This window comes from Argiope bruennichi, chromosome 4, assembly GCF_947563725.1.
Source record: "Argiope bruennichi chromosome 4, qqArgBrue1.1, whole genome shotgun sequence".
Taxonomy (NCBI): Eukaryota; Metazoa; Arthropoda; class Arachnida; order Araneae; family Araneidae; genus Argiope; species Argiope bruennichi.
In genome coordinates this window covers 126115674-126131875 of record NC_079154.1, presented here as the reverse complement: position 1 = coordinate 126131875, position 16202 = coordinate 126115674, and the positions used below count along the sequence as shown (strand labels likewise).

The 16202-nt window shown below is 29.6% G+C and overlaps 1 protein-coding gene across 1 annotated transcript; it reads left to right on the top strand.

Annotated features, from left to right (window-relative positions):
- Nucleotides 1-8317: 8317 nt before the first annotated feature.
- LOC129966734 (probable DNA-directed RNA polymerases I and III subunit RPAC2) lies at nucleotides 8318-15788 on the top strand. The gene is made up of 5 exons (XM_056081277.1): nucleotides 8318-8437; nucleotides 12003-12100; nucleotides 12203-12279; nucleotides 13876-13955; nucleotides 15647-15788. Exons 1-5 carry the CDS (start codon nucleotides 8408-8410, stop codon nucleotides 15716-15718), a joined length of 357 nt encoding a protein of 118 aa, XP_055937252.1. The 5' UTR covers nucleotides 8318-8407; the 3' UTR covers nucleotides 15719-15788.
- Nucleotides 15789-16202: the final 414 nt, after the last annotated feature.

The following is a 16202-nucleotide window of genomic DNA, read 5'->3' as shown; positions in this document are numbered from 1 at the left end:
TATAATTATTATATTCTAGGTTCGAGAAAATTTTCTGTGGTGGAAAATCGATTAAAAATATCGCTCGTAGCATCACTAGTTGTATAATTCCAACATCTTCCCTTCACAGATTGTGCAGCAGAATGAATGTGCTTTATTACTGTACATGCACAGCAACAGAAATTGGTATGATTTAACTGAAATTACACACTACTAAGCTAATTGTAAAATACATGTTTAATCAAATTAAAACATGATATCGTGTAACAAATTAATTGCTGCAAATACTTTTAACTTGAATCTAAACAAAATACCATTTTATGAAATGCAAAAGGCTAAATCTATATATTTAAATTAATTAATAGAAATGTTTTAAATATATAGATTTAGAAATAATCAATCCCCCAGCTTAACCACTGGTCCGATTTCTCCAATTCTTATTTTATATGAAAACTTATGAACCATAAATATGTAATCATTGTATACCTGCACTCATCGCCACTCTCTGTTTATGAGAGGAAACTCAAAATCACTACTTCATTGTGTATTTTCTATCGATAAAAGCTTTGACAGTGTTCCTCAACCACAACTACTGTATGAATTTTTATTTCATATGAAAGTTTGTGATTCATCAATGATCGTCTATTCCCTAATAGCTTCCATGTTCGAGAAATATTGTAAAATATCTACTTCACGGTACTAATTCATGTTGAAATTTAAGAAAGCTGAAAAATTTATTACATTATTAGGAAAAAAGGTCAATTTTAGAGAATATGTTCATTTGCTTCAAAATATAAAATGAGGTGAAAGCAAAAATGCTCCCTCACTCTCTCTTTTCAAAGATAAAGATCATATAAAATATATTCAAAGGTTATAGGGCATGAATTTAAATTCATGCATCAAAAAGAGACTTCTGGACCAATTGACATTGTAGTCGATTAATCTATTGTAGTTTAACTTATAAAATAAAGGTGCTAAAATCTTCTGTCCACATGCGTCTAATTTTGGGAATTTCAAAATTAGAATGCAAAGTAATGGAGGTTTTATTTCTTTTAGTACCTCCTTAAAAGAATAGCATTCCGTCGTTCAGATATATTCGAGATTGAATGGTAGATCCCTAAATCCATAATTCTCTCTTCCTACTGGAATTTATTTCCAGAATGGACCCTTTTCTTGTTAATTTATCATCTCGATACCACTGCTGCCTTTAGTTTCATTGTCTTCTACAAGGGGTGTACAAAAGAAAAGGTACGAAACGTCGTAACAACGTAAACGTTAACATATTTGCTTATACCGCTATGGGAGAAAGTAGCGAAACATCTAGAGATGCGATTGGAGTCTCCGGCGTAGATTGGAGTTGTTGCGGCATAAATCGTAAATATCTTATTTAAAAGTAGCTAACGATTATTTTAATAATTATAAATTTTATTTTGTAAATAGTTGTAAAATTCAGATTGGCAACAGTGAGATTTTTGGAACTTGTTGTTTTAAAAACGATGCTAGAATGTTGAATGAAAATAAGTTGATGTAAATTTGATAATATTATCTATATGTAATATTTAGTTTTATAGTACGTTTGTCTGCATTTTATTTTTGTTGATGCACGAACACAACAATTGGTGACCCTGGTTTTACGATGACAACGGATAGCAAACATTCTACGACTGAAACAACTACTGTTATGGATGCCGAAGCAAATAAAGTAAGCATAAAAATTCCACCATTTTGGTGTGAAAAACCAGACATTTGGTTTTATCAAGTTGAAGCTCAGTTTGAAATAAATAAAATTTTTACTGAAGAAACTAAATTCAACTATTTGGTTTCCCAGCTTGAACCGAAATATGTTGAGCATATATGGGATATTATTAAGGACACTAAGCCTAATAAATATGCCCTGGCGAAAGAAAGACTTTAAAATACAGTGCGAGTCAAAAAAAAGTAAACACTAATTTTTCATGTGTGAAACAATATATAGCAAATATATTATTGACTTGTAACATAAATTAATATTGCATAGTTAAATAATTAATATTAAAATATTTAAATCGTTATAAATATTAAACAAATTGTAATTACAAGAAGAAATAAGCCGCTTAATCAAAAAATACACCCATTTTTGAGCGTCAAAAAAAAGTAAACACTGACAAGTCTTTCACTATAACGTTATCAATTTTGTAAGTGCCACCACTTTTTTTTCACAGAATCTTAAACAAAAGTGAATTCTTGATGTACATTTCGCTCTTCTGTTAATTTCTGAAATTTTCTGGAACATTTTTAGAAAACTGGATATGGGGAAACAAACATCACTAGAAACGAGAAAAATAATAATAAATTTGAAGAAAAACGGAAAATCATTACGTGAAATAGGACAAATTGTCCAAAGGAATCATTGCACGGTCAAAAAAATCATTGACAAATATACGAAGTATAAGCAGATTAAGGATTTTGAAAGAACAGGAAGACCAAGAAGACTTACTGATGCAGAAGTTAGAACTGTAGTACGAGAGATAAAACAAAATCCAGCTGAAAGTGCTGTAAAGATAGCGCAAAATGTATCTCAGACATCAGGAAAATCAGTAAGCGCAAGTACTATAAGAAGAACTCTTAATGATCATGGGTTACATGGTAGGATACCGCGTAAAAAGCCATTCATATCGAAAACAAATCAAAATAAGCGCCTGAATTTTGCTAGGAAGTACGAAAAAAATGATTTAAATTTTTGGAATAATATTTTATTTAGTGATGAAAAAAAATTTGAAATTTTGGCCCCTAAAAAGCAGTCGAAAATATGGCGATCGAAGAACGAAGAATTTGATGATAAATGTACAGTTAAAACAATTAAACATGGGGGTGGCTCTATTATGGTCTGGGGATGTATGGCGGCAGCAGGGGTCGGAAATTTGGTATTTATCGAATCTACGATGGATAAAATAGGCTACTTAAATATTTTAAAAGAAAATGTTGGCCCCAGTGTTGAGAAATTAGGACTGTCACGAACTTGGATCTTCCAGCATGACAACGATCCAAAACACACATCTAAAATTGTAAAAGAATGGTTACTATATCGGACACCCAAGACTTTAGACCATCCTCCGCAGTCTCCAGACCTCAACCCCATTGAACATTTATGGGCATATTTAGATAAAAAAGTACGCCAAAGAACGGTTTCAAATAAAGAAGAATTGAAAAAAACTATCTTGGAAGAATGGCAGAAAATCCCGATCGAACTGACGAAAAAATTGGTAGCATCTATGCCTAGAAGGTTAAAAGCTGTAATAAAATCTAAAGGAAAGCAAACAAAGTATTAATTGCTAATTTTTTTCATTCTATTTTGCTATCAGAGTTATCTGTTTACTTTTTTTTGACTCAGAAAGTTGGCTAGACATTTGTTTAAATTGAGCTATTTCTTTTTGTATTTTGTTTTAGCTTAACATTTATAAGCTGTTAAATTCTAATTAAATGAACATTTAATTTTAAGTATTTGTTTTACATTATAAGTCAATAATGCATTTGAAATAAAGCATTTTATACATGAAAAGTTGGTGTTTACTTTCTTTTGACTTTCACTGTATGTTCAAAGAAAGTGAAAACAAGAGAATTCAGCGCATAGTTACTGGAATAGACCTTGGCGATAACAAGCCAAGTCAGCTTTTGCAGAAGATGAAAAATTTAGGAGCGGACGATTTTTCAGAAAAAGTGTTGAAATCTTTATGGCTGGATAAAATGCCTGATTTTATTCGAAATATTCTTCTTGTAAGTGAAGAAGGTTTAGACAAACTGGCTACGATGGCTGATAAAATTCATGAGATGAAATCGGAAAAGGAAGTTTGTGCTGTTTCGCCAAATGTTAACTATACTGATGCTTTATTTGCAAGAATAGCTGCTTTAGAACAAAAAATTGATTCACTGCAAATAAATGACCGTTCTAGATCCAAATTTATAAATCATCGCCGGAATATATCTCGAAGCCGCAGTCGTTCAACTAAGCGATTTAACCAGAAAGGTAAATATTGTTTTTATCATTTTAAATTTGGCAATCGTTGCCGACCTGAAAAATGTTACTCGCCATGTGCTTGGAGCGAAAAGGCGGGAAACTCCAAGATGCAACAGGATTAGCGGCTACCGCTGTTGCTGATATTAATGAAAGCCGCAAGTTTCGTTTATTTGTAAAGGACAAAAACACAGGACTGCGGTTCTTAGTGGATTCAGGAGCTGATGTTAGTCTTATTCCTGCGACTCATCGAAATAAAACAACAGATGATTTTAAACTATATGCGGCGAATGGAACAGAAATTCCTATTTATGGAATTAAAATTTTGAACTTAAATTTAGGACTTAGAAGAGAATTTAAATTTCCTTTTATATTAGCTAAAGTTGATAAAGCAATAATAGGAGCTGACTTTTTGAATAAATTTAAGCTTTTAATAGATATTCATAACAAACAACTTATTGATGGAATAACTAATCTGTCCGTTCGACACCACGTAACAACAATATCTGTTGATGATGTTATTAGTACTTTGGATAAAACTTCTAAATATGCTAATTTGTTACAACAATATCCAAATTTAACTAAACCTAATTTAACAGTATCTAAATTTGAACATGATGTTGAGCATTTTATCACAACAAAAGGACAACCTACTTATTCCAAAGCTAGACAACTGGATTCCAAGCGATTACATATAGCAAAACAGGAATTTCAATACATGTTAGAAAATGATATTATTCGATTATCTAAATCACAATGGTCCAGCCCTCTTCACATGGTGCCTAAGAAAGATGGTTCCTTCCGACCATGTGGGGATTATCGACGTTTGAACGCTCAAACCATACCAGATCGTTACCCTATACCTCGATTAGAAGATTTCAACCACATTTTAAAGAATACTCGAATATTTTCTAAAATTGATTTGCATAAAGCATATTTCCAAATTCCGATTAATGAAGCTGATAAGAAAAAAACTGCTATTATAACACCCTTCGGCTTGTATGAATTTAATGTAATGAGTTTTGGTTTGCGTAATGCTCCTTCCACCTTTCAAAGATTTATCAATGAGGTATTTAGAGGACAAAATTTTGTTTCCCCATATTTAGACGATGTTTTAATTGCGTCAACTACAGAAGAAGAACACGTAAAACACTTAAAATTAGTTTTTGATAGATTGCAAAAATATGGATTGAGACTTAATATTTCTAAATCTATTTTTGGAGTTAAAGAACTGGAATTTTTAGGATTTTTAATTACAAGTGAAGGATCAAAACCTCTTCCTGAAAAAGTTAAAGCAATTCTCAATATTAAACTGCCAGAAACTATTCATCAACTACGGACTTTCCTTGGAATGGTTAATTTCTACCGTCGTTTTTTGAAGAACGCCGCTAGTACTCAAGCCATTTTACACGAATACTTAAAAGGAGCAAAGAAAAAAGATAATCGGAAAATAACTTGGAACAAGGAAGCCATTGAGCAGTTTGAAAAATGTAAAAAAGATTTGGCAAATGTTGCTGTGCTATCTCACCCAAATCCTGAATGACCTCTTTCATTGTGCACAGATGCTTCCAATACAGCAGTGGGTGCAGTTCTACAACAACTTGAAAATGGTAGATGGAAACCAATTGGATTTTTTTCCAAGAAGCTTAACCACGCACAACAAAATTACAGTGCATACGATCGGGAACTTCTCGGAATTTATTTATCCATTAAATATTTCACATATTCTAGAAGGAAGAAAATTCACAGTGTATACTGACCACAAGCCATTAATCTACGCATTTTTGCAAAAATCCGATAAAGCTTCTTCACGCCAAATTAGACAACTTCAATATATTTCAGAATTCACAACAGAAATTAAATACATTACAGGAGAAAGTAACGTGGTAGCGGATACTTTATCAAGAATTGAGGAAATTGCCTTAATAGATTATGAACTAATTGCCAAGGAACAAGTACAAGATGATGAATTTCGAACCTGTCAAAAATCTACAAGTTTGTCATTTAAAAAATATCCCCTTCCATCTGGAAAATATTTATGGTGTGATACTTCAACACAGCATATTAGACCTTATATACCAAAACATTTTCGCATGAAGATATTTCATCAATTTCACGGATTGTCCCATCCGGGAATTAAATCAACAGTAAAATTAATTTCTTCAAAATTTATATGGCCAAATATTAAGAAAGATGTCCAGCAATGGGCGAAGTCGTGTATTCCATGCCAAAAGTCTAAAATAACCCGCCATACAAAATCAGTATTGGGTGAATTTCAAAAACCATCAGGAAGATTTCGAGAAATACATATTGATATTGTAGGTCCACTACCACCTTCAAATGGTAACACCTACTGTCTAACATGTATAGATAGATACACGAATTGGATGGAAGCTATTCCGCTGGAAAACATCTCTGCGGAAACAATATCAAAAGCTTTTTATAACAACTGGATAGCAAGATTTGGAGTACCTTGGAAGCTTATTACTGATCGTGGAACACAATTTTCATCCGAGATATTTCAAAATCTCTCAAGAATCTGCGGCATTAAGCTTTCACATACTACAGCCTATCACCCGCAGTGTAACGGAAAGGTAGAAAGACTACATAGATCGATAAAGGCTGCTTTAAAAGCCCACAATAATGTATCTTGGAGTGAAACGTTACCAACAGTACTTTTGGGTTTACGAACTGCGATCCACGATGATACTAATTATACAATAGCAGAAATGGTGTATGGAGAGAATATCAAACTTCCTGGAGAATTCTTTGATGCAAATATACCACATATGTCACCAGGAACATTTGTAAATGATTTACAAAATGTTATGGAATTGATGAGACCAAAAGAAACTCAACAAAAAAGTCATCCAAAAATATTTGTGCACAAAGATTTAGAATCAACTTCTCACGTTTTCCTTCGCATTGATAGAGTACGAAAGCCACTCGAACCCCCTTATGAAGGTCCATATTTTGTTATCAGCCGTACACCAAAATATTTTACTCTGAGGATAAAGAATAAAGAAGTGAATGTAACTATAGACAGATTAAAGCCAGCGTATCTACTACCACAAGAAAATCCTGAAGAGCAGCTTGCAACTCCAACTTGTATGAAGATTACACCTGCGTCCCAACCAGCTAAGATTCAAACCAAGGAAACTGTATCTCAACCTGATCTTAAACCAGCCTTAAGACAATCTCGAACTGGTAGAATCATTAAGACGCCATTGAGATTCAAAATTTAAATGTTGACTTTTTTTCCTCCTTTATGCTACTACTAAAATATTTACTTCCTGCTTTCTAACGTAACGTTCGTTACTGGTAGGGGAGTATATGTTGCGGCATAAATCGTAAATATTTTATTTAAAAGTAGCTAACGATTATTTTAATAATTATAAATTTTATTTTGTAAATAGTTGTAAAATTCAGATTGGCAACAGTGAGATTTTTGGAACTTGTTGTTTTAAAAACGATGCTAGAATGTTGAATGAAAATAAGTTGATGTAAATTTGATAATATTATCTATATGTAATATTTAGTTTTATAGTACGTTTGTCTGCATTTTATTTTTGTTGATGCACGAACACAACAGAGTCTTCGGCGCAGATGCGCAGGAGAGAGCATATTTCTGATAGTGGGAGGTGTTACACCAGCCGCTCTTCATCGCCGGAGGGTCACCATATACGGGGAAGACTGTGTGTTAGATAAATCAGTGAGAAAATGGAGTGCCCGTTTTCGGGCAAGCCATGAAATTTTGATGATCCGAGACCAGACCAGGCAAACACAGTTATCACGGCCGACCTCATTGACAAGGTGGACGACCTAGTGAGAAGTGATCGGGCGTGTCAGATTGCGAATGTTGGCGGTGAAGGTGGATGTCAGCGTTGGAACAGTGTGGACTATTGTTCACGACAGGTTGCGTTATCGGAAGGTGTGCGCGCAATGGGTTCCGAAGCAGCTGACCGACCATCACAAGGAACTGCGTATGGGACTTCAAAATCTATTTCGGTATCATGAAGACCCCGCTTTCCAGGATCGGATCGTCACAGGTGATGAGAGTTGGTGCCATCACTACGAGCCAGAGACAAAGTGGGATAGCATGCAGTGGAAGCATACGTCGTCACCTCTCCCTAGAAAGTTCAAAGCCATGGCGTCCGCAGGCAAGGTGTTGCTCGCCATCTTCACATGCTTCGAAGTCCAAGGTTACTTGTTGAATTCCAAATTGAATTTTGCAAATTAAAAGTGAGATTTGACAGTCAGCTGTTTGAAAACAAATATTTAAAAGTAACAGAATTATTAAAAAAAATACTTCAACTTCGTCAATAAGTAACAAATACTTCAACTTCTATTATATAAACAAACAGTATCATAAACACGAGGCTCTCTATCAGCTTTTCAACACTTCTTTTTTTTATAGTAACTGAGCAGGGTAAACTCATGGAAGAGAATACCAGGCGATTGGAAGTGGTAATTATTTGTATTTGATCTATTATATTTATATTTATTACCTATATTTTTATGCCCTAAATTATAATCTGATGTAATTATTTTCTTTTTATTGTTTCTTTTGATTCATTTGCGAATGTACAATTTTTTTTTTGTTTAAATTATGAAAGTGTTTGCCATTTTTCTACCGATTAAAATAAAAATAAATGCTTCTTGTCTTTCAAAATTATAATTCGTTTTTTTTTATTATTATTTGGAAAAAAATTTTAAGCTGGTTTCCTTAAATCTGATTTAAAGTGCATATTTTAATGTTTATCAAAAATGTAACTTTTTTTTAAAATTTATTTCATCAAAAGTCGATAAAGCTTTCTGTTACAGTGTTACTTGTATTTTTTTATTTTATATTCAGGGTGCTTAGCATCATAAAAAGTGGTGAAATTCAAAAACCATTTTTAAAAATTTTAAAGGTTATACAAGAGGGTACAAATGGGTACATTCCGACATGTAGCATCAAATTCTAACCTTTTCCCTTTTAAGTGAGTAAGTCACCAAATGTGTTTAAAAAGTTTCTTAATATCTTACTATATTAGTTAGTTAGCAAGTTTTAGTCAATTTGGTTAGAATTTTACGCCTTGGTGAAAAACTGGTGACTGATTTTCCTGTTTTATTCATTTCAAAAAGTACTTGATTTAAAAAAAAAAGAAAGAAAAAGACATTAAAAAGTGTTTAATTTTTTCAAGAAGTGCAAAGGAAACATTTTTCACTTTTTGTTTTCTTTGAAGTTGAATATAATAAATCAAAAGCTTTAATGTACATTACGTTAATGTATGTAATGTTTACTAAATGCATCGAGAAAGAGAAAGGGAGAATGGAAAATACGCCAGGAGGAAAAGCAGGTAAAATAGATCCAAAGTTGTTGATGCATATTAAGATAATGTTTAATTACCTTTTTTCACTGCTTTTTTTTTTTTTTTTCCTATTCAATAATGGATTCTATTTTACCTATCCAGAATATTGTAATTTTTATTTTGAAGGAGCAGTTCCAAATACTGATTACCAAGTTTGTGGACTTGAAAATTTTTTGAATTTCTTTAATTTTTAGTGTTTTAGAGAGTGCAGATTTTATTTCAGTTACATCTAGAGAGTGTAGATTGAATCCTTTTTTATTTGTTGTTAACAGAAATGGTGTTAAAATCTGTCTTACAAGTTCAAACTTCCCTCATCATGGACTGCATGATAGGGGAGAAGGAAGGTGAATTATGATGATCATTTCAAATTTTTACAAGATTTTTATCTTCTATTTGATAGTTGATTCATGAATGAGGCATAACATTATTGTCAGAATCTTTAGAAATTTTTTTTCTATCTTATTAGTCTTTCAAAAGAGTGCATTATTAAGAAATAATTGCCTTCACCAGTGGAAAACTCAAATCACATCAATTATGTTTCCTTATTTAGAGATATTTTAACTTTAATTCTAACCCAAATATAACACAGAAACAGGATCTGACAATCAAACTACAAATCTATGAATTTACTTATATGTTGTTTACATATTTCGACAACTTTTTTTTAAGAGCATTTAAATTTTGTACAAAACTTTTATAAGTTAGGATATAAGAACTTGGCATACATATTTAAATGTATATATATATATATATATATATATATATATATATATATATATATATATATATATATATTTAAAAGTAGATGGCCTTGTTTCTGTCCATTCTCTGATATCTAATGGTATATTTCATATTACAAGAAAAGGGATTTTAAATTATGATTAATAAATACAATATTGCAAAAGAGACATAATTACAAATGAGAAAACTTGTTATGTTTTATTGGTAAAATATTATATACTAGATCATTGTGAGATTGGATCTTAATGATTTTAATGTAGCTGAATTCAGCTTTTTGAATACATTTTATAAAGGTTTTTTTTTTTTTTTTTTAATGATGTGATACAAATTTTATTTTCTTGACCTATTACTATCTATTCTTAAGATGTTGAGACTTTGAAGGCTATTCTGAACCATTATAATGTAATATAAGTTTTAGAAATTTAAATAGACCAAAACTTCTTTTGAATACACATGTTGTTCTGATAGAGCATAGGCTATTTTTTTTTCCATCTATCCTTTGATATGTAAAATTCATCAGCAACTTTAGAAAGTTACTGTTGGAGTTATAATATTTTCTGTTTTTAATGCATCTTGCTTCCTTCCAAAAATTTGGAGCATATTCTTCATATTGAATTTTAAATTTCGTGATTTGTTAAATTACAATTGTCTAAAAGCAACAATATTTTCTGTCTTTAAAAATATTGATGACTGGTATTAAGGTTGATATGATTAAGAGTGTACAACACTCAGCTATGCATATGTACAATAAATCTGGTAATATCTCTGGTGCAATAAAAAAAAATTGCCATTAAGAAGGAAATTGTAAATTTCTCTTCAAAGAAAATTTCCCTCATTAGATTTTTCCTACTCCAACAGGGGGGGGGGTGAACTTTGAAATGTAAGTAAATATGTGTTCATTAATTTTTAAAATAGTTGCAATTTAGACATAAAAATCTATCAGCTTAACCTGATATTGATAAATTAATTTTTCTGAACTAGTATAAAATTGATTAGTGATTGTGATTCTTTATTATAATTTATTAGATGTTTGTGTCATTGAATGGTACAGGACTTCTACCCATTATCTTCAGCAATTAATTTTTTAAGCCATTTTTAACTAAGATATGTTTGATTTACCAATAACATAAATCTTGAATGTAATATACATATAGATGGATTGACATACAGTAATCAATATTTTATAAATCAAATTTTCAAATTCTTGGATTAATTATTACTTAAAATAGTGTTAATTCATCAGTAAGTAATGTGAGCCACTAAGCAAGATTATAATCACATTTGAAGCCATATCATATTACAATATTTCGATTAAAGTATGAAAAAAATTTTATTGTTAAAGATTTTTTTGACAATCAATTGATTTGAATCCATTAATTAATCCCATGTTTATTGAGATTTAAAAAAATCAGTACTAATAAAACACAAATCATATTAAGTTTCTTGAAACATTTTTAATGCAGATAAAATAATTAAATTTTTGAATGCATCTTTAAATTCTTGATTTAGTTTTGATAAATATGAAAAATGTTCTGGTTTAGCTTTTACATTTGGGTTGACATTTTCAGGTATGATGCATCCATTCAAATTAAATGGCAGTTTATTAATTTTAAGAAACGTTGAATCAAGTCACAGATTTTTATTGTTAATCTTTTAAAAGTTGAGAATTTTTTAAGGGCAATTTCTTTTGTCATTTTTATTCATTTACTTTTTATCAAATCAAAATGACATCCTTTATTTTGCAATAGATATTGAGCAAATAAATATTAATTTATAAAACAGAAAACATATTATGCTGAGAAAAAGCATAATCTACATATGTACAAAGATTTTTTTTTTTTTTTTGGTTAAGGTGTTTAATTTTTTACTATATTCTCTGATTTTATGTGAGAAGATTGCTATTATATTATTCTCTCTCAAATAAATATTTTATATAGCTGTCATCTAGTGAAGAAGACATCACATGCAGAACATTTATATTTAGAAATGAAGATCATACCTTTGGGAATGCACTACGATACATTATCAGTAAAAAGTAATGTTTTTACTAACTCTTATTTTTATTTTCAATTTAATATGCTTTTGAATGGAAATTTAATGTAGTTTATTGTAATAATTATAAATTGTTCTAATTTAGTCCTGAAGTTGAATATTGTGGATATTCTGTACCACATCCATCAATACATGATATAAATTTTAGAATTCAAACAAAAGGTAAGCCATAGATTTTAAGATTTTATTTATAAAATAATAATTTTTTTTTATAATTAAAGATATGTTTTTACTTTTACTATAGTTCATATATAAATATTTGTTTTCACTTAAATAATACAGAAAAAATATCAGCAATAAATATGACTGAATAATTAAATAGTATTTTTTTTTAAATTCTTATTGAATATTTTCTTGAAGGTGATAAATAATTGCAACTGTGTTTTCCTTTAGAAAAAAAATTGTTCAAACTAACTTTTGATAATCTAAAATTTGATTTTACTCAATTTTGTTTGAAGATTAATAATTGCATATTATTATTATTTAAAAAAAACATGTTATAGAAATATAACAAATCATTTGAGATACAATATTTTAATTGTATAGACAGAAAGTTCTTAAAACAAGGGATAGATGATTTGCATTTGATTTAACTGAATAATTAATGTATTACTAATATGAAAAATTATAATGATGAATTTTATTGGATAATTTTTTATAATTTAGTTATAAAACATTGTTTCTAATTCAGTCTTGCTTCCTATAAAATATTTGCATTTTGTAATTAACTCTATCAATACTGAAAGAGCACAAATTCCCATTCATTGAGACTACTAAGGGTACTCCAGTTATTTGGCTGTCATTACAAAATCTTTCTCCCCTTGTCATTTTGTATAATTGGCTGAACCCAATTGATTTAGAGTATCCAAGGTGCACACTTTATTCATTAGAAATGCTCACCCAGATGGGTTTAGAGTGATTGATTCAGGATGATTTTCTGAAAACTCAAAGGATGTCCTAACACACATTTACTTAGTAGCCCTCATTTAGGTGGGATATATTTTTTTATATCGATCCTTTGGGAATGCAGACTCGCATTGCATTTTTTTTTTTTTCCTTGGAGAAGGGAGGGGCTAAGGAATTTTTCTTTATTTTCAAAGGGAAACAGGCATTCCAGCATTCTGAGATACCTGAACTTGAATGTTAGGGAATGTTTTAAGTTAATAAAAAGTTTAAACAAGATTATATATTCTGCATTTCACATAATTTGTGTTCTGCTTTTCTTTTTATGAACTACTATTTCCAGAATTACCTTTTGTTAATAATATTCTGATGATGTAAATGATTCACAAATGTATGGATAAATATTCAATGAACAAAAAGTAAACCCATATATTTAACTATATTGCCATATATTATTATAAGTTGACTTGAAAGGATAAATTCTGCAAATTTCTTTTAAAATGATGACAACAGAATTTGATTAGTAAAATATGTCTTAATACGATCCTTACATTTTAATTCAATTTATGTGGAGTTTTTTTTTGTATGATTAAACTAAATAAATAAGATTTTAAATATATTATAAAATATAATTATTATTTTAAAATTCAGGTCTGATTGTAAATAATTGGGTTTTTTTGTGTGGCAAGTATTATCTCTCCCTAATTCTCTAAGTTTTTAAAGGCTATGAATTATTATTAGCATAATATTGAAAGTTTCATGAAGAATAAATTGGTAATATGTTTTTGTAAATCTGTCAATATAAGTTGTTTAAAATTGGAAAATGATTAATTTTTTTGCATATCATTTTTATAGGAGCTGCGGCTACAGATATCTTAAAAAAAGGATTAGAAGATTTACAAACTTTGTGTGATCACATGAATAAAACATTTCAGGTAAAGTTTTGATAAAACAAAAGTATAAATTTGATTTTAATAACTTCACAACTATGCCCTACCTCCTTATTATATTATGAGATACTTAGAGGCTATAAAACATTAACTTAAACAGAGATATTAGAAAATTCAAAAATATCTTTTTTGAAATCTGTGCAAGAGCTATTTAGGAATGATCCTCACTATTTTTAACTGTGAATGCTTGATATAGGCATTCCATGCTGTCTTAACATATATAAATTTTAACAGAGATTTAGCAACCCCTAATTCCATAATTTACAGACACCTATGTGTATATTTAAATGGATTAATCTCTAATTTTTGAAGTTGGGTGAAGCTTATTGCTACACTATCCTTAATTGTAGTAGGAAGGTATTCTTAATATATTTAGAATAGTGAGCATAAAATAGAGAAGATGCAAAAAATTTTTTTTTCAGTTGTTGATGTAGTGAAGCATGGCCAGACCTACATTTCTTTATCCATTCAGCTAGTTGATTTTGGCTAAGAATCTATAGTTCCCTTTTTATTGTATTCCATAAATACTAGCTGTCTTGAATGAACAGTTTAATAACAGTTGAACAGTTCACTTTTAAAACTTTGTTTTTATTTTACCAAAAATAAACAATATAATTACTTGTGCTCTGTACATGTACAGATGGGAAATTCTGAGTTAAGGAAAAAGATTTTCTAATATTCTTTATTTTACTTCTGTTAGCCTTCAGAGAAAATAGCTGAAAGAAAATTCAGTTGTTCCCTTAAAATGAAGAATTTGAATCTCGAAAGTTTAGAGGGACTACATAGAGTAAACATTGTAGTTTCCTATCCATTCAGCTAGTTGATTTTGGCTAAGAATCTATAGTTCCCTTTTTATTGTATTCCATAAATACTAGCTGTCTTGAATGAACAGTTTAATAACAGTTGAACAGTTCACTTTTAAAACTTTGTTTTTATTTTACCAAAAATAAACAATATAATTACTTGTGCTCTGTACATGTACAGATGGGAAATTCTGAGTTAAGGAAAAAGATTTTCTAATATTCTTTATTTTACTTCTGTTAGCCTTCAGAGAAAATAGCTGAAAGAAAATTCAGTTGTTCCCTTAAAATGAAGAATTTGAATCTCGAAAGTTTAGAGGGACTACATAGAGTAAACATTGTAGTTTCCACTTATTAACAATTAATCTTACATATGATGATTGAATAAATTTAGGGAATAAAAAAAAAGTAAATGAAGTTGAAATTAAAATATTTTAGTGGTGTAATAAATGTAATCAGAAAAGAAAATGCTAAATCAGACATTTATATCTAGTAAAATTTTTCTTATCAATTGCCAATAGTTGGATGAAATTTGCTGCTAAGCATATTTAAGATAGTCTAAACTATAAGAAAATCTGAGACCGAAGTAAAAACTCTGTTGGTGAAATTTTTTTTTTTTGACATTAGATATTTATAATCATTTAATTATAGAATTTATCAAATCTACTTAAATGTTCATTTACAAATCATAGATACTTAAATTCCTTTCATGCATTGAATTTCAGATAATAACTGAAAGTCAGGAATGGCTTATTTGTTTTTTGTTAAAAAAAATTGATGTTCTTGCTTAACATTCACGATTTTTTTTTTAAATTTAAAGGCAGTTAATTTTAAAATTATGTAGTTTTCATTTGCTAACTTCATTTTTCTTTTCAGAATGCCTTAGAAGAATATAAAGGTACAAAGATGGATGGTATTGAACAAGCTCTTCAAGAAATGGATGCTTAATTGTAGTCTTTCATATTCTAGTTGTATATTTATGTTATTATTTTTCTAATAAAAATTCTCTTAATGATACTATTTTTGATGGCCACATTTTTTTCCAATATTATTTTGAAGCAGAATAATATAGTTTTTATGAAAGGTTATATGATAATTCTTTGAATGTTATAAAATACTTTAAGCTTTCACTAAAAAAATTCAAATTGTACATTTTTTAAAAATGAATATAATTTACAAATGCCTTGGTTTGAAGAATTTCATCCAAATTCTAGCATGTGTACTCACCTTATGTTTGACATTGAGGGCAAAATTTTATAATGCGAACATTTGAAGGGGGTAGCAGAAAAATAAGAGATGCTGGTTTTGCATATCAGTGGACAACCTGTTTTTATTACTAGGGTTATTTTAGAATGAAAAATCATTACTTTTTAATTATTCTGATGGCAAATAAATAGCAGATATGTCATTTCCCCATTAATTGTATAGTAAA

Excerpts from the sequence above, each read along its gene's own strand:
- LOC129966734 (XM_056081277.1), top strand. The coding sequence starts at position 8,408 with ATGGAAGAGAATACCAGGCGATTGGAAGTG. Across the intron at positions 8,438-12,002 it reads ATACCAGGCGATTGGAAGTG|CTGTCATCTAGTGAAGAAGA; the intron begins GTAATTATTTGT and ends TATTTTATATAG. Across the intron at positions 13,956-15,646 it reads ACATGAATAAAACATTTCAG|AATGCCTTAGAAGAATATAA; the intron begins GTAAAGTTTTGA and ends TTTTCTTTTCAG.